This window comes from Heterodontus francisci, chromosome 8 (genome assembly GCF_036365525.1).
Source record: "Heterodontus francisci isolate sHetFra1 chromosome 8, sHetFra1.hap1, whole genome shotgun sequence".
NCBI lineage: Eukaryota > Metazoa > Chordata > Chondrichthyes > Heterodontiformes > Heterodontidae > Heterodontus > Heterodontus francisci.
The window spans coordinates 83,653,196-83,672,180 of record NC_090378.1 but is presented as its reverse complement, the minus strand read 5'-3'; the positions used below and the strand labels follow the sequence as shown (position 1 = coordinate 83,672,180).

The following is an 18,985-nucleotide window of genomic DNA, read 5'->3' as shown; positions in this document are numbered from 1 at the left end:
AAGGAGGAGGTGTTGAGTGTCTTGCAAAGCATTAAGGTAGCTAAGTCCCCAGGGCCTGATGGGATCTACCCCAGAATACTAAGGGAGGCAAGAGAAGAAATTGCTGGAGCCTTGACAGAAATCTTTGCATCCTCATTGGCGACAGGTGAGGTCCCAGAGGACTGGAGAATAGCCAATGTTGTTCCTTTGTTTAAGAAGGGTAGCAAGGATAATGCAGGAAATTATAGGCTGGTGAGCCTTACAACAGTGGTAGGGAAATTATTAGAGAGGATTCTTCGGGACAGGATTTATTCCCATTTGGAAACAAACAAACTTATTAGCGAGAGGCAGCATGGTTTTGTGAAGGGGAGGTCGTGTCTCACTAATTTGATTGAGCTTTTTGAGAAAGTGACAAAGATGATTGAAGGAAGGGCAGTGGATGTTATCTATATGGACTTCAGTAAAGCCTTTGACAAGGTCCCTCATGGCAGACAGGTGCAAAAGGTGAAGTCACACGGGATCAGAGGTGAGCTGGCAAGATGGATACAGAACTGGCTCTGTCATAGAAGACAGAGAGTAGCAGTGGAAGGGTGCTTTTCTGAATGGAGGGATGTGACTAGTGGTGTTCCGCAGGGATCAGTGTTGGGACCTTTGCTGTTTGTAGTATATGTAAATGATTTGGAGGAAAATGTAGCTGGCCTGATTAGTAAGTTTTCGGACGACACAAAGGTTGGTGGAGTTGCGGATAGTGATGAGGATACAGCAGGATATAGATCAGTTGGAGACTTGGGCGGAGAAATGGCAGATGGAATTTAATCCGGACAAATGTGAGGTAATGCATTTTGGAAGGTCTAATGCAGGTGGGAAGTATACAGTAAATGGCAGAACCCTTAGGAGTATTGACAGGCAGAGAGATCTGGGCGTACGGGTCCACAGGTCACAAAGTGGCAACGCAGATGGATAAGGTAGTCAAGAAGGCATACGGCATGCTTGCCTTCATCGGTCGGGGCATAGAGTATAAAAATTGACAAGTCATGCTGCAGCTGTACAGAACTTTAGTTAGGCCACACTTAGAATATTGCGTGCAATTCTGGTCGCCACACTACCAGAAGGACGTGGAGGCTTTGGAGAGGGTACAGAAGAGGTTTACCAGGATGTTGCCTGGTCTGAAGGGCATTAGCTATGAGGAGAGGTTGGATAAACTCTGATTGTTTTCACTGGAACGACGGAGGTGGAGGGGTGACATGATAGAGGTTTACAAAGTTATGAGCGGCATGGACAGAGTGGATAGTCAGAAGCTTTTTCCCAGGGTGGAAGAGTCAGTTACTAGGGGACATAGGTTTAAGGTGAGAGGGGCAAGTTCTTTACACAGAGGGTGGTGAGTGCCTGGAACTTGCTGCAGGGGGAGGTGGTGGAAGTAGGTACGATAATGACGTTTAAGAGGCATCTTGACAAATACATGAATAGGATGGGAATAGAGGGATACAGTCCCTGGAAGTGCAGAAGGTTTTAGTTTAGGCAGGCATCAAGATTGGCGCAGGCTTGGAGGGCCGAATGGCCTGTTCCTGTGCTGTACTGTTCTTTGTTCTTTGACATTGTAAACAGTTCTCTCTCTCCCTTTAAATCTGCTGTCAACACCCCTCTCCTTGAAAAACCAACCCTTGACCCCACCACCATTGCAAACTACCATCCCGTCGCCACCTTCCTTTCCTCTCCAAAGTCCTTAAATGTGTTGTGACGTTCCAGATCCATTCCCATCTTTCCTAGACCTCCATGTTTGAATCCCTCCAATCAGGTTTCCACGCTCATCAAAGTCACATGATCCTGTGTGACTGTGATAACGGGAAACCTTTCCTCCTTGGCCTTCTCCACCTGTCTGCAGCCTTTGACGTGGTTGATCACACCATCCTGCTCTAGTGCCTCTCCACTGTCGTCCAGCTGGGTGGGACTGTTCTCACCTGGTTCCATTCTTCTATAATTGTAGCCAGAGAATCACTTGCAATGGTTTTTTTTTTATTTATTCATGGGATGTGGGCATCGCTGGCTAGGCCAGCATTTATTGCTCATCCCTAATTGCCCTTGAGAAGGTGGTGGTGAGCTGCCTTCCTGAACCGCTGCAGTCCATGTGAGGTAGTAATACCCAAAATGCTGTTAGGAAGGGAGTTCCAGGATTTTGACCCAGCGACAGTGAAGGAACGGTGATATAGTTCCAAGTCAGGATGGCGTGTGACTTGGAGGGGAACTTGCAGGTGGTGGTGTTCCCATGCATTTGCTGCCCTTGTCCTTCTAGTTGGTAGAGGTCACTGGTTTGGAAGGTGCTAAGGAGCCTTGGTGCATTGCTGCAGTGCATCTTGTAGATGGTACACACTGCTGCCACTGTGCGTTGGTGGTGGAGGGAGAGAATATTAGTGCTTGGGGTGCCAATCAAGTGGGCTGCTTTGTCCTGGATGGAGCTTCTTGAGTGTTGGAGCTGCACCCATCCAGGCAAGTGAAGAGTATTTCATCACACGTCTGACTTGTGCCTTGTAGATGGTGGACAGTTTTAGGGAGTCAGGAGATGAGTTACCCGGCGCAGGATTCCTGGCCTCTGACCTACTCTTGTAGCCACGGTATTTATATGGCTACTCCTGTTCCGTTTCTGGCCAATGGTAACCCCTAGGATGTTGAGTGGGGGTTTCAGCGAGGGTAATGCCATTGAATGTCAAGGGGAGATGGTTGGATTCTCTCGATTGAGATGGTCATTGCCTGGCACTTGTGTGGCGCGAATGTTACTTGCCACTTATCAGCCCAAGCCTGGATATTGTCCAGGTCTTGCTGCATTTCTACACTATCTGCTTCAGTATGTGAGGAGTCGTGAATGGTGTTGAACATTGTGCAATCATCAGCGAACATCCCCACTTTTGACCTTGTGATTGAAGGAAGGTCATTGATGAAGCAGCTGAAGATGGTTGGACCTAGGACACTACCCTGCAGTGATGTCCTGGAGCTCAGATGATTGACCTCTAACAACCATCTTCCTTTACATTAGGTATGACTCCAGCCAGTGGAGAGTTTCCCTCCTGATTCCCATTGACTCCAGTTTTTATTGGGCTCCTTGATGCCATACTCTGTCAAATGCTGCCTTGATGTCAAGGGCAGTCACTCTCACCTCACCTCTGGAGTTCAGCTCTTTACAGCCTTGGTTCACACATGGACTAATGAGGTCAGAGGCTGAGTGGCCCTGGCGGAACCCAAACTGAGTGTCACTGAGCAGGTTATTGCTAAACAAGTGCTGCTTGATGGCACTGTTGATGTCACCTTCCATTACTTTACTGATTGAGAATAGACTGATGGTAATTAGCTGGGTTGGACTTGTCCAGCTTTTTGTGTACAGGACATACCTGGGCAATGTTCCACATTGCCGGGTAGATGCCACTGTTGTAGCTGTACTGGAACAGCTTGGCTAGGGGCGCGGCAAGTTCCGGAGCACAGGTCTTCAGTACTGTCGCCGGAATATTGTCAGGGCCCATAGTCTTTGCAGTATCCAGTGCCTTCAGTCGTTTCTTGATATCATGTGGAGTGAATCGAATTAGCTGAAGTTTGGCATCTGTGATGCTGGGGACTTCAGGCGGAGGCAAAGATGGATCATCAACTTGGCACTTCTGGCTGAAGATTGTTGCAAATGCTTCTGACTTGTCTTTCGCACTGATGTGCTGGGCTCCTGCATCATTGAGGATGGGGATATTTGTGGAGCCACCTCCTCCAGTTAGTTGTTTAATTATCCACCACCATTCATGGCTGGATGTGGCAGGACTGCAGAGCTTAGATCTGATCCGTTGGTGATGAGATCACTTAGCTCTGTCTATTACATGCTGCTTACGCAGTTTGACACGCAAGTAGTCCTCTGTTGTAGCTTCACCAGGCTGGCAGCTCATTTTGAGGTATGCCTGGTGCTGCTCCTGGCATTCCCTCCTGCACTCTTCATTGAACCAGGATTGGTCTCCTGGCTTGATGGTAATGGTAGAGTGGGGGATATGCTGGGCCATGAGATTATAGATTGTGGTTGAGTACAATTTTGTTGCTGCTGATGGCCCACAGCGCCTCATGGATGCCCAGTTTTGCATTGCTAAATCTGTTCGAAATCTATCCCATTTAGCACGGTGATAGGGCCACGCAGCACGATGGACGGTATCCTCAATGTGAAGGCAGGACTTCGTCTCCACAAGGATTGTACGCTGGTCACTCCTACCAATACGGTCATGGACAGATGCATCTGCAGCAGGCAGATTGGTGAGGACGAGGACAAGTATGTTTTTCCCTCTTGGTTCCCCCACCACCTGCCGCAGACCCAGTCTAGCAGCTATGTCCTTCACTACTCAGCCATCTCGGTCAGTAGTGGTGCCACCAAGCCACTCTTGGCGATGGACATTGAAGTCCCGCACCCAGAGTACATTCTGCGCCCTTGCCACCCTCCGTGCTTCCTCCAAGCGGTGTTCAACATGGAGGAGTACTGACTCATCAGCTGAGGGAGGGCGGTAGGTGGTAATCAGCAGGAGGTTTCTTTGCCCATGTTTGACCTGATGCCATGAGACTTCATGGAGTCGATGTTGAGGGCTCTCAGGGCAACTCCCTCCCGACTGTATACCACTGCGTCGCCACCTCTGCTGGGTCTGTCCTGCCGGTGGGACAGGACATACCTGGGGATAGTGATGGCAGCGTCTGGGACATTGTCTGTATGGTATGATTCAGTGAGTATGACTATGTCAGGCTGTTGCTTGACTAGTCTGTGGGACAGCTCTCCCAACTTTGGCACAAGCCCCCAGATGTTAGTAAGGAGGACTTTCCAGGTTGACCGGGCTGGGTTTGCCATTGTCGTTTCCGGTGCCTAGGTCGATGCCGGGTGTGGTCCGTCCGGTTTCATTCCATTTTGTTGACTTTGTAGCGGTTAGATACAACTGAGTGGCTTGCTAGGCCATTTCAGAGGGCGTGTAAGAGTCAACCACATTGCTGTGGGTCTGGAGTCGCATGTTGGCCAGTTAAGGACAGCAGATTTTCTTCTCTTCCTGCTTCTGAACCATTACCTCTGGTATCCCCAGAGGATCTATCCTTGGCCCCCTCCTATTTCTCATCTACATGCTGCCACTTGGTGACCTCATCCAAAAGCACAGCATTAGTTTTCACACGGTAGCTGACGACACTCAACTGTACCTCACCACCACCACTCTCGACTCCCCACTGTTGCTAAATTATCAGACTGCTTTTCTGACATCCAGTACTGGACGAGCAGAAATTTCCTCCAGTTAAGTATTGGGAAGACTGAAGCCGTTATTTTCAGTTCCTGCTCCAATCTCCGTTCCCTAGCTACCAACTCCATCCCTCTCCCTGGCAACACTCCGAGATTAAGCCAGTCTGTTTGCAACCTTGGTGTCACATTTGACCCTGAGATAAGCTACCAACCTCATATTCTTGCCATCAGTAAGACTGTCTGTTTCCACCTCCGTAACATCATCCAACGTCACCTGTCTCAGCTTATCTGCTGAAACCCTCATTTGTGTCTTTGTTACCTCTAGACTTGACCATTCCAATGCACTCCTGGCTGGTCTCTCTCTACTCCTAAACTTGAGGTCATCCAAAATTCTGCCCGTGTCTTAACTCTCACCAAGTGCCATTCCCCTATCACCATTCCCCTATCACCCCTGTGCTCGTTGACCTGCGTTGGCTCCCACTGAAGCAACTTCTTGATGTTTAAAATTCTGATCCTTATTTTCAAATCCCTCCATGGCCTCCTCCAGCCCCTCAAACTTCCAAGATACCTTCACTGCTCTAGTTCCGGCTTCTTGTGCATCCCTGATTTTAATCACTCCACCATTGGTGCTGCACCTTCAGTTGTCTCGGCTCAAAGTTCTGGAATACCCTCCCTGCATCTCTCCGTCTCTTCACCTCACTTTCCTCCTTTTAAGACACTCCTTAAAACCTACCTCTGGCCATCTAACCTAATATCTCCTTTTGTGGCTTGGTGTTCTACTTTGATTTGTCCGCTGCTGTGAAGTGCCCTGGGACGTTTTATTATGTTAAAGACGCTATATAAATATAAGTTGTTCATTTATCACATGGTGCAACTCAAGTTTGATATCCGCAAATTAAGCAAAGGTTTTAATTTACCCCTGAATAGTTGTGGAAGTACCAAATATCCAAGAATGGAGTATTATTTTTACTAATATTTTTAGTTCATTAGGAACAATATTTAGACTGCAACCTTGTTTCACAATGGACTTGAATGTGCACAGGATAAATTTATTGTTATTCCACCTCGTTACAAATATTGTCCATGATTCTCAAACAATGAGTTCTCCAGTGTCTATGATCTTTTTATTTTTATGTGGTAATGGGTCTCCACTTTGGATGAAATCCAACAAAGAATAAAAAAAATTCTCTTCTGCTGACTGGACAGCATAAAGTTCCTGTTTTATAAGATGAGTTTCTATTGTAAAATTTAAGTAATTGAGCAATTATTAATTATATAAATACCTTTATATATTAGCTATGCTTTTAAACATCTAATGTATGTTATATAAAGCTTAAGGTTTGAACTAACAAAAACTTGCATAATTGTACCTTTTTTTTTTAAATATTGAATTTGAAGCATTTGGTCTCCTGAGCTTCATGGTTCATGATGTGTGAATAGTGCTATGTGAAGCCTCGGTTGGCTTGTTTTTTAATGATGACAGGGTTCTGATATATTGTCTTCTTGTGGATTGGCTGATGCACTTCCTTTTTGTCCAGTACATAATTGTATGGGGATCAGAAAACCATAATGTACCAGTGAAAAGGTGCTTCTGCAGTCTTTAAATTTGAAATAAAACTTCATAATTAACATAATTCTAAAATAAAGTTGTCTTTTGTAAGTTCCCCTTCTATGCTTCCCCCACCCCAATTATTCTACACTTTGTAAAAATATGAATAGAAGGGGGGTAGAAATCGTGTTTCAGCCTGGTCAAATCACACCTGGTGTATTGACAAGTTCTCCTTTATAACCTTAAGAAGGGATGTATTAGCCTTGGAGGCAGTGTAGTGTAGATTTACCAGAATGATGCCTGAACTCCAGGGTTAGAACAAAGAACAAAGAAAATTACAGCACAGGAACAGGCCCTTCGGCCCTCCAAGCCTGCGCCGATCCAGATCCTCTATCTAAACATGTCGCCTATTTTCTAAGGGTCTGTATCTCTTTTCTTCCTGCCCATTCATGTATCTGTCTAGATACATCTTAAAAGACGCCATCGTGCCCGCATCTACCACCTCCGCTGGCAATGCGTTCCAGGTGCCCACCACCCTCTGCGTAAAGAACTTTCCACGCATATCCCCCCTAAACTTTTCCCCTTTCACTTTGAACTCGTGTCCTCTAGTAATTGAATCCCCCACTCTGGGGGAAAAAGCCTCTTGCTATCCACCCTGTCTATACCTCTCATGATTTTGTACACCTCAATCAGGTCCCCCCTCAACCTCTGTCTTTCTAATGAAAATAATCCTAATCTACTCAACCTCTCTTCATAGCTAGCGCCCTCCATACCAGGCAACATCCTGGTGAACCTCCTCTGCACCCTCTCCAAAGCATCCACATCCTTTTGGTAATGTGGCGACCAGAACTGCACGCAGTATTCCAAATGTGGCCGAACCAAAGTCCTATACAACTGTAACATGACCTGCCAACTCTTGTACTCAATACCCCGTCCGATGAAGGAAAGCATGCCGTATGCCTTCTTGACCACTCTATTTACCTGCGTTGCCACCTTCAGGGAACAGTGGACCTGAACACCCAAATCTCTCTGGACATCAATTTTCCCCAGGACTTTTCCATTTACTGTATAGTTCACTCTTGAATTGGATCTTCCAAAATGCATCACCTCGCATTTGCCCTGATTGAACTCCATCTGCCATTTCTCTGCCCAACTCTGCAATCTATCTATATTCTGCTGTATTCTCTGACAGTCCCCTTCACTATCTGCTACTCCACCAATCTTAGTGTTGTCTGCAAACTTGCTAATCAGTCCACCTATACTTTCCTCCAAATCATTGATGCAGATCACAAACAACAGTGGTCCCAGCACGGATCCCTGTGGAACACCACTGGTCACACGTCTCCATTTTGAGAAACTCCCTTCTACTGCTACTCTCTGTCTCCTGTTGCCCAGCCAGTTCTTTATCCATCTAGCTAGTACACCTTGGACCCCATGCGCCTTCACTTTCTCCATCAGCCTACCATGGGGAACCTTATCAAACGCCTTACTGAAGTCCATGTATATGACATCGACAGCCCTTCCCTCATCAATCAACTTTGTCACTTCCTCAAAGAATTCTATTAAGTTGGTAAGACATGACCTTCCCTGCACAAAACCATGTTGCCTATCACTGATAAGCCCATTTTCTTCCAAATGGGAATAGATCCTATCCCTCAGTATCTTCTCCAGCAGCTTCCCTACCACTGACGTCAGGCTCTCCGGTCTATAATTACCTGGATTATCCCTGCTACCCTTCTTAAACAAGGGGACAACATTAGCAATTCTCCAGTCCTCCGGGACCTCACCCGTGTTTAAGGATGCTGCAAAGATATCTGTTAAGGCCCCAGCTATTTCCTTTCTCGCTTCCCTCAGTAACCTGGGATAGATCCCATCCGGACCTGGGGACTTGTCCACCTTAATGCCCTTTAGAATACCCAACACTTCCTCCCTCCTTATGCCGACTTGACCTAGAGTAATCAAACATCTGTTCCTAACCTCAACATCCGTCATGTCCCTCTCCTCGGTGAATACCGATGCAAAGTACTCGTTTAGAATCTCACCCATTTTCTCTGACTCCAAGCATAACATTCCTCCTTTGTCCTTTAGTGGGCCAATCCTTTCTCTAGTTACCCTCTTTCTCCTTATATATGAATAAAAGGCTAAATTACAAGGCGAGATTGCACAAACTAGGGTTGTATTCCCTGGAATTTAGAAGGTTAAGGGGTGATTTGATCAAAGTATCCAAGATATCAAAGGGAACTGATGAGCTGGACAGGGAGAAACTATTTCTGCTGATTGGGAGTCTAGGACTAGAGGCCATAGTCAAAAGATTAAAGCCAGACCTTTCAGGAGTGAAATTAGGAAACACTTCTACACGTAAAGTGTGGTAGAAGTTTGGAACTCTCTTCCACAAATGGCAGTTGATGCTAGGCCAGTTGTTTAATTTAAAATTAAGATTGATTTTTGTTAACCAAAGGTATTGAGGGATACGGGGAAAAGTTGGGGATATGGAGTTGGGTTGCATATGAACCACAATCTCATTGACAGCCGAACAGGCTCGTGGGACTAAATGGCCTACTCCTGTTCCTATTGCAATTACTGTATCTCCCACTTCTAGGATGTACTCTACATTGTGACAAAAATTATCCTATAATAAACTTTTGTGGGAATCTATTTTTTCTGTCTTCGATCCTAATCTCCTCATTTTGTTCAGTTAACTTTGAGTATGTCTGTAGTTGCCTTAAACTGTGCCATCAGCAGTTTTTTTAATAAACAAAAGAACTTGCTTTTATATGGCGCCTTTCACAACCTGATGGCATACTTAAGCGTTTCACAACAAATTAAGTACTTATGAACGGTAGGCAATTTTTTAGTGTGGGGGAAAAATCCGCAAGTTATCTGAAAACCAAAAGAAAGAAAGACTTGCATTTATATAGTGCATTTAACAACCTCAGGACATCCCAAAGTGCTTTACAGCCAATTCGGTATTTCTGAAGCATAGTCACAGTTGTAATATAGGAAATGCAATAGTCATCTTGCACATGTCAAGGTCCCACAAACAGCAGTGTGATGATGACCACATAATATGTTTTAGTGATATTGTTTGAGGTTGCTTTGACTAGTGGTGAAATAAATGAGGTGATATTCTTCCAATATCGCTAAATTGTTGAGCAAGATTTCGTTCTGTCTTAGCAATCATAAAAACATATTTTCACAAAGTGAACACTAAATATGAAGTGCTTGGGGATTACAGCTAAAATGTTTTTTTAAATTGGGAAGAATAATAGGTAAGGTTTACTTTCAAATATGGCAGGAAAACTACTTCAGCAAAGTGACCGATATTGGTTTTCTAAATCCATATGATTTTGTTTGTATTTCTGTATATTTAAAACTTTGTTAAATTTTGTAATGGTTGAGAAAAAATGGAATATTCATTCTAATGGAATTTATGTCAATCTGAAATGCACTTTGAATTCTAAAATAATTTTCTTGGCAACTCCGCTTCAAAAAATGGAAGAACTGATCCAGGTTCCAAAATGCAGCAGGGATTGTACCTAATTGGAGAAACAAAGTAGTTTCCAATCGTTTAATCTACAGAATCAAACAAAGTTCAAAGCAGATATTTTCCATTTATATTTCCTCTACTTTGCAGAACAGCTGCTGGACTTGTGCTTAGAATTGGACAAATCTGGCATCTTGTGTTGTAAACTGTGCAAATACTCTGTGGCTCCAGTCCCACACCTATTGCCATCTGAAACGACCTAGCAAGCTATTCCGTTGCATCAACCTACTTGCAGCAGTTCCAGAAGAAGGCTCCCCATCATCTTCTCAGGGCAACTAGGGATGGGCAAATAATAAAAAGAAAAAAAATCAGGGCTGGCCTGGGCTGTATAGTTACAGTAGCTTTTCCTTGCTTTTATATTCTATTCCTCTTGAGCCCACCCTCCCTTTTTGATCACACTTTGAACTTGAGCGCTAGTTTTAATAACTTAAGTTCCTAGACTCTTATACTTTTGATTTATCTATCCCTCTCCCCATATGTATTCCCATTTGACATTTTCTTGCATTGCATTAAATTGCATCTTCTGTCATTCTGCCTATATGCTTTATCTTATTTCATTTTGCTGTTTCACAATTTATCATACATTGTAGCTCAGTATGATCTGCAAAATTGGACAAAATTTTCCCTGTCCAAATCCTGGTTAGTTATTTACGTGTATTTTGCCTCTAGCTTGTTATTTCGCATTTCTTAAAGTGGGCTGCTAGCTCCAATCAGTGGAGGACACCATTCTTAATATCTTCCAATTCAAGAATGTCCTTTTTTTATCCCAAATCTCTACTTCCCACCTCTCAACCAGATTCCTAACTGCCCCACAAGGTTCCTCCATGCCCGTGCACCTCAATTTTATCTAGCAACATCTTGTGTGGCAATCTGATCAAACACTTTCTGAAAATCCATGTATATGACATCCATTAATCCTCCTGTATCTACCTCAGTGGCAGGCATATTAGGTTAGTGAGATATGACCTATCTTTCAAAACACTTAATCATCCTAATCCTCCTATGTAATTCTCTTCCTGCTAGCTGCTTTCAAGTTGCACGGGGACTGCTTGAGGAAAGAGAAACAAAGCTGGGGGAAAACCACAGCACACCAAGTTAAGAGCTGGTGCATTATGTATTCTCCCAATCAGCAGTGCTTGAAACTTTCACCAGTCTCAGGATAGCTTTACAAACTGGAAGGAATGTGAGCCTCCACATGAATCCTTGCTTTCATGTCTGTACTAATGAGTTATTCCTGAGGAGAGCATTAATTGAGCTTTCATTAATTCTAAGAAAAAAGTGGTATCCTACAACAGTTCATTACCTCACTTTGATGCCAGTGACATTACACAAAACTATAACCAAAGGCCATGTAGTGTTTTCACGTGTATTGTCACCACAAAAGTGGTGGTCTGGTGAAAGTAGTTTCAGTTGAAATAGTAAAAATGAATCAGTGCTTGGAAGAAGATATTTGAGTGTTAAAGTTCACGAAATGCATGTTAGTTTATGGCTTTCCCTTATCATGAGATTTGACAGTAATGTGATTGCTGTGACTATACTGGTGAAAAACAAATTTATTGTGGAAGCTAAAATGGGCAATGCATTTTTAAGCAGTGATATACTAAGTGGAGTTTAATGATGTTGTTCAAGATAACCTTCCTTATTGTGATCTTTTTTTCTGACAGTGTTATTCCACTCTTAAAGCAATCCATTGGGATTTTAATGCAACGCACTCCTCCATCATTGGATCACATTCTGCCCCAGTGCTATCAGCGGGTACGTAGAATGAATATTATATACAGTATTATTTGGAAGAAAATACCTACAATGCACTTAATATTTTGCTGAACTAGAACTCCCAATCTATCTCATTTGTTCTTCCAGGTTCAACACTTGCAAGGAGTTTACAGTATAATTGATCCCCACTTCTGGACTTTGTGTAGCGAAGTTTACATCGGCACAGTAAAGCTTCTGGTAGCTCCTGATGCAGATGCACGATGGATTTTGAGTCAAACGCACAGCATTTTCACTCAGGTATATGAAGAGAAAGTTTATGCTGTTGTATCATGAATGTTTCTCAATGCCTATCTGCAAGGTTCAAAATTTGCCAGTGACTTTAAGAATTAATTTATGATAACACCATGCTCAAGGCTCTCATGAAACATTAAAACTTTGGTGTTCAGGAAATGCTTCTTGTTGACTTTTTGTAAACAATATTCTGTCCTTTGTGTGTTTAAGGAAATGTATATTAGATGTGAGAGTTTTGCTTGGAGTCTCTTGCAGTGCAGACTAACATAAATTCACCTGATCAAGTGTTCACAGAAACTCAAAGGAAGCAATCATTGTGTATTGAATACAAATGAATGCTGAGAGGTGATGTAATGGAGAATGAGTTTGCTCTTTGGATTTGATACATCTTTAATGAGTCAGTTATGTAAACCAATAATACTATTGTTACTTCAGTGCTGTTATCTTGGCATATCTCTCAGGCAGGAAAAAAATGTTTTATTTAGTTTATGGTTTGCCTCAGAAAAATGGTTAAAATGTATTAGTTGATCATTTATGATCACTGATATTGCAGGGTCTCCAGTGTGAAGACTTGGGTATTCAGCATCTGATGAGCTTGAGGGCAGTCTCACAGGCACGTAATTGCTGTTTTCTCATGTTTAGTATGCTATGGTTTGGGAGTTTGGATCATTCTGTTCCAGAGGTCAAGTAGGAATATAACGGTGCTGCTATTGTCACAGTTTTTGGAAGTAACGTTAGTGGCTGCTTTTTATTTTTGCAATTTGCTTAGTTATGTACACTTGAAAAGTCCAACTGGTCCCATCACAACATGAGATAATCGACGCACACTATCAGTTCACCCTCCAGGTTAGGCAAAGACTCTAATGGATTCATTATTTTGAAGATCTCAATCAGATCCCACGCAAAGTCTACATTCTTCCTTCACCTTGTCCTGATAACTAACCGCTTTTAAACAGGATATCAATTGTGTAGCCCTCCTCCTGGACCCTTTTCCAAGGCTTCGTAATCTAAAATCTGGCCGGCAATTCCTTAACATGGAACATTACTTTTCAGCCTTTTGTGCGACACTTTATCAATGTCCGAGTACATACCAAACTTCCATCACTTTCCAACTTTGTAACCTCTTCAAAAATCCTGTTCATAAGATAGCATGTCATTTTCCAGAAGTCACGCTGGTATTCCCTAAAACTTCTGCTCTTTCTAAATTAACACACAAGCATTTCTAACAATACCTTCCAGCAACTTGTGTATAATCAGTTAAACTAATAAACCTAGTATTTCCTGGTTCTGAGTAGTGCTCTTTTTAAATATAGGCACCACACAGGCTTCTCTCCATGCAAGCAATCATTTATTTAACTACTCACTGACATCTATAAGCCAGTGGCTCACAGCACAATCCCCATTTTTTTTTTTTTTAGGGTCCTAGGGTGAATACCATGAAGGCCAAGAGCCTGGTTTGCGTTAAGAGCCCTAATTCTAGGTAGGGCTATTTCTGTACATTCAGTTTTAGTGTAACTTCTGTGTAATTCTACTAGTAACTGAGTAGTGAAAACCATTACACACTACCCATTTAAAACCGCAACAATATCTTTAACTCCACTAAAGTTGCCCCACAGCATCCCTGAATGGCCCTATAGAGTTAAAAACAAAATACTGAGGATGCTGGAAATCTGAAATAAAAACCGAGAAATGCTGGAAACGTTCAGCAGGTCTGGCAGCATCTGTGGAGAGAGAAGCAGAGTTAACGTTTCGGTTCAGTGACCCTTCTTCAGAACTCTGGGTCACTGACCTGAAATGTTAACTCTGCTTTCTCTCTCCCCAGTTCTGAAGAAGGGTCACTGACCTGAAACGTTAACTCTGCTCTCTCCACAGATGCTGCCAGACCTGCTGAGTGTTTCCAGCATTTCTTGTTTTTATTGGCCCTATTTGGCTCTGTTAATCCTAATCTAACTAATAAAGTTCTTTCTATCACTACACTATTCAATATCATCTTTTCCATTGCTCCTTACCCAATTTGATACCTATTCTTAATATCTTTAGATTAGATCAGCTTGCATACATGGCAAAACCATACAAATGGTTTTAAAAGTCTCCATTTTTTAATTGTATTGCAATTATATATGTCTTAATAGGTCTACCACTCGATTTTACTCAAATCTGCTGTCATTTTTGTAAATTACAAACAGGCCTGAGCATTAAATTTTCAATAGCATTGATTTGACTGATTTAAGTTAAATATTAATCTGATCATCAGCAATCAGAAAGCAAATAGGAACTTGATTTATATAGATAGATCTTTAATATGATAAAATGTATGGTGTATTTAACTTTCATTCCTGCCTTTGTGAATTCTGTGATTTATTTTCTAATGGATTGGTTAGTTTTAGGCTCCTTCTCCACTGCTGTTTTGTTGACTGGTAAGTAGTAAGGAGCTGCTTTAATGCCTTCCTCCACTTGGTATCTTCCCTGGTGCACAGCTGTGTTTGACAGTTTACTGAGTAAAAAAAGTTGCGAAGTATACAGAATCATGTTGCTGCAAAAATGATATGCACAAAGCCATTCATCTACTAGAACATAATGTAGTGTAATATTTAGGACAACCCATCTGCATTCACAAAACTTTGGTTATTAAACATTTCATAAGTTTTTTTTTTTAATTAAAAAGGAAAAGTTGAAATATTTGCTGATCGAGAAATGTTGGTAATGGGGAATGAAACACATTCCTACTTACTTCATTTCAATGAGTGAATAAGCAAACTAATTAGTTTTTTTTGTGTCCCTTTTATTCGCAGGCAGGAGTAAGACAGCTTTACGTCCAGATTGACTTTGCAGCTCTGTAAAGATGTCTAAAAACACATGGGTCCAAACCCCTGGTGCTGGGATCAGGGAATAGATTTAACTGCTATTGGGTCACTGGATTGAAACACCACCACTATACAGTTTGTGTGGACAGAGCACTATTTATTTGCATCTGTGGAAGGTCTTTCTCAAATACGTCAAGGAATAGTGAAGTAATCTGCATAGTCAGTACCTGCTAGATCTGGTGCAACCTTTATGTCTAGGGCCAAAGTGTCTTATTTCATCTTGACTTTATCAAGGAATTATAACTGATTCGGTGTTCTGTTGTGCCAAAAATTGTGGTGGTATAATCCTACATCCTATTTAACAGATGTATTCCCACAGTTCAATTCTATTCCTGTTCTTGTAAATATTGTCCTGACTATCATTCTGCTATGTGCTAATTTCTTTCTAATTGGTTGTACGCTATACAGATTGAATGAAATGACCCATATTCAGTTTCTGAAGTGCCTTTTTACAGTGGACAAGAATTAATATTTGGATAGGAAGTGGATACTGGACACATTGGGACAAGTTTTATAATCATTGACCAATGGTGTACATCATGGTGAGCAGCATGGTTCCAATGGATTTTAATAGAATTTTTTCAGGGTGGGGGGAGGGCGGGATGTTGGCAAACTTATCCTTTTTGTAGTAGCGGGATACAGATCAATAGTTTATTCTCAACACAGTCCTTTGTCATGCTGACCATTATATGCTGCTGAATATAAAGAATTTCCACTTGCATCATGGCAATTCTGCACAGGAATGACTATTGTGTGTTCATCCTGGATTGGGCTGGGGGTGAAATCCAACAGTGCAGCAGATCCATGCAGAGGTTGGACAGCCAGACATGGATCTCGTCAGAAAACAAATATTCTACCGTAAAATGTGAACAGTTTTCTTAAAATTGTACTTTGGCACTAGTTGTTTGCAGGTGATCTGATCTTAGCTGAAATTCACTGAAACACTGAAAATGAACTTTATTAATTGCTTATACAAAGGCAAAATACTGCAGATGCTGGAAATCTGAAATATAAACTGAAAATGCTGTAAATACTCAACAGACCAGGCAGCATCTGTGGAGAGAGAAACAGTTAATATTTCGGGCCAGTGACCTTTCATCAGACAGGAAAAAGCTGCTGCTTGGCCTGCTCTGTATTTCCAGCCTTTTCTGTTTATAAACTACTTAGCTAGCCATAGAAGTGTCAGAGAGGGGCCTTTATGATGTCAGTAGTTTACCAGAAGGAATGGGCCTGTTGTGAATTGATTTGTTCAGTGAATGGTTTCTCATTCGTGTTTGTGCTGGTCTAGTTTAAAGAGGTATTGTATACCAACCAAAACCAACCTTTTTACGATCAAACTAGAGACTGGATAATCTGATTTCTTTTTTCAATAAATTGATACATTAATGAGACTACAGAAAAACTGTGATTCTGATGGAACATAACAAGGGAGTCATTAAGTTATAGAGTAATAATGAGAAGATTAACAAATAATCAGTGCCCTGCGGCACATCAGGAGAAATTGCCCAGAGTCATTTTACCTGTGCATTATGGCTAGAAATAATGCAGAATTCCACTAGTGTCTGTGGGTGCAAAGCAAAAGACTCGTCTGGTTGCATGTTAGGAAATAGAGATTTTATTTTGTTTTAGCAGTTTCAACAGTGAGCAAAATCTACTTTTGTAAATTATTGGAATTCATCCAGCAATGAAGTTGTTTGTTGGTTAATATAGCTGAATAGGGAAATGAATTGGGAATATAATACAGTATCTTGTAATGGTTGCCAAACTGCATTGTCCAAAGCAAATATTTACAGCTTGGAAAACGTAGTATGATTGAAATGTTTACACACACACAAGCTGTAATCAAACCCTGTCTGTCCGTGCAGGATAAAATGATGGTACTGCACAGACTTTCCCTTCTCCTTCCCCCTCTCCAGAGGCTATCTGTAAAACAATTATGTGGTTTGCTCAAGTTCTCATCATTCCAGGTCTGTATTTTACAATTCACATGCTATAAGTGCATGTTAACTCTCCGGCACTTGTAGACAAAATGTGAGGAGCTCATGTACAAGGCAAGTTTATCTGATAAACTTAAATACTTCTGCATCAAAGCAGAAGTATATATTGTGTTGGTAGGGAATTATTGCTGTTCACTTTAAACAAAATAGTCACTCTGCTGGCTGTATAATGCATTGTAGCTGCTTCTGGGAACATTTTCAACATTAAATCAAAGGGGTTCTTTGTTCTGTACCAAGCCTTTACCTCTACCCAGAAACTAATTGGGCATTTGAGGAGAGTTGTATTATTTTGTTTAAAAAAAAATACAGTTGTCATTGTCGAAGTCTTTTCAGTTTAGCGGCTTTAAACAGGACTTTCTGAAATCCCACTTGTGGGCCTTGAGCTGTTAGTTTTTCTAGTTGATTTTAAAAATCATTCTAGATAAATCTCTTTAGATCCTTTGAAAAGAGACTCAGAACAGTATTTTTAATAATTTAAAACAGACTTGTAAACACCACCAAAGCGATTTGAAGTACGCACAGCTATGAAGTAATCTCTACAGTAAATTGTCTTATCAAACAGCTTGTCTGACTTACAGAAATATGCATAATAAATATTTTGACGACTACAGTATTTTGTGTAAGTTTTTAAAATGTTGTTTTTATTTTTCCTTGCAGGAATAACTAGCATTAACAAACTCCTTCAGATTTAGTGCTAAATTATGGAACACTGCTCCCTAATACTTTCTTTCATCATGTATACTTTTTTTTTAAATTCTGAGATCACTAATCTCAGCATTGGAACAATAACTTGTAACCAATTTGTAAACTCAGTAACTTCAGCAGAATGTAACTAAGCTCCATAAATCTCTTCATGAACATGCAAGCTCTTCCCAAAAAGATCTATGCATATCTCTTCAAGATCTGTAAAACAAACTGTCCCACCTCCAGCTTCAAAAAGAAACTGCTTTATAATTTAAATTGATTTAAAAATCAAGCATCTTGCTACTGGGCCACTGTGCCTGCACTGAGACAGTAAATCTCATTGGAAAGATGAACAATGGAAAATAAATTGCAGGTGCAATTTGTAGACAAAATAGAGAATTGTGAATTAACAATTGCAACTTTCATTTTCATTATCAGGAAATTGTACTGAGGAAGGGGAGGTTTTTTTGCAATGTGTTCAGGTGTGTTTAATTTACTATGTTGGTACTTCAGCAATGAAGGAAGCATGACTTGACTTTGTTCTATCTAATGAAATGGAGTGAGTAGGTGAGCTAAAGGTAGAGGAACATTTGGGAAGTAGTGACCACAATATAATAAAGTTGTGTAAAATTAGAAAAGGGAAAAGATTAAGCCAAAAGCAAATTGCAGTGAGAATTAAAAAAGACTTTGCCCAGATTAACTAGAAAGCAAATTGACAGCCACTGATGGACAATGAGAAATATTTAAACAGGAGATGGAAAGGACGGAAATTATGTTCCGAGTAAAGACAGAAGGTTGGAGTTCCACGGACAAATGGGGAGACTAGGTTAAATTTGAAAGTTTAATTAAAAAGCATGAAGTGCTTACAGGGAAGATAATACAATACATAAAAAATAAAGCTACACAAATACTAGAAAGGCCAATGGGGAACAAGAAAGGGGGAAATAAAAAAAACTTGATAGGCAATCAACTTTATAGCGTGGGAATTTCTCCAGAATAGTTCCTGCTCTGCTGCTGTATCTTTGCTGGAGGTGCAGAGAAACAGAGTTTCTGCCACGCTTCTGTCAAAGCTGTTAGAGTAGGAGCAACTCTGAGAAGGTTCCCAGCCTTGAGGAGAAAAAGGATGAGAAAATACCA

General features: G+C 41.5%; 1 protein-coding gene across 7 annotated transcripts in view; it reads left to right on the top strand.

Annotated features, from left to right (window-relative positions):
- The window catches only part of slc30a7 (solute carrier family 30 member 7), a 115,738-nt gene that overhangs the window by 44,217 nt on the left and 52,536 nt on the right, over nucleotides 1–18,985 (top strand). For 3 of the 7 annotated variants that reach the window (XM_068037552.1, XM_068037549.1, XM_068037554.1), the window contains 4 exons: nucleotides 11,961–12,051; nucleotides 12,160–12,309; nucleotides 13,722–13,783; nucleotides 15,096–17,774. In XM_068037552.1, the coding sequence (XP_067893653.1) occupies nucleotides 11,961–12,051; nucleotides 12,160–12,309; nucleotides 13,722–13,783; nucleotides 15,096–15,105 (313 nt within the window). In that variant the 3' untranslated portion in view covers nucleotides 15,106–17,774. Of the gene's footprint in view, nucleotides 1–11,960; nucleotides 12,052–12,159; nucleotides 12,310–13,721; nucleotides 13,784–15,095; nucleotides 17,775–18,985 lie in introns of those variants that run through there. The other 4 variants (XM_068037551.1, XM_068037550.1, XR_010975535.1 and 1 more) reach the window with 3 other exon arrangements.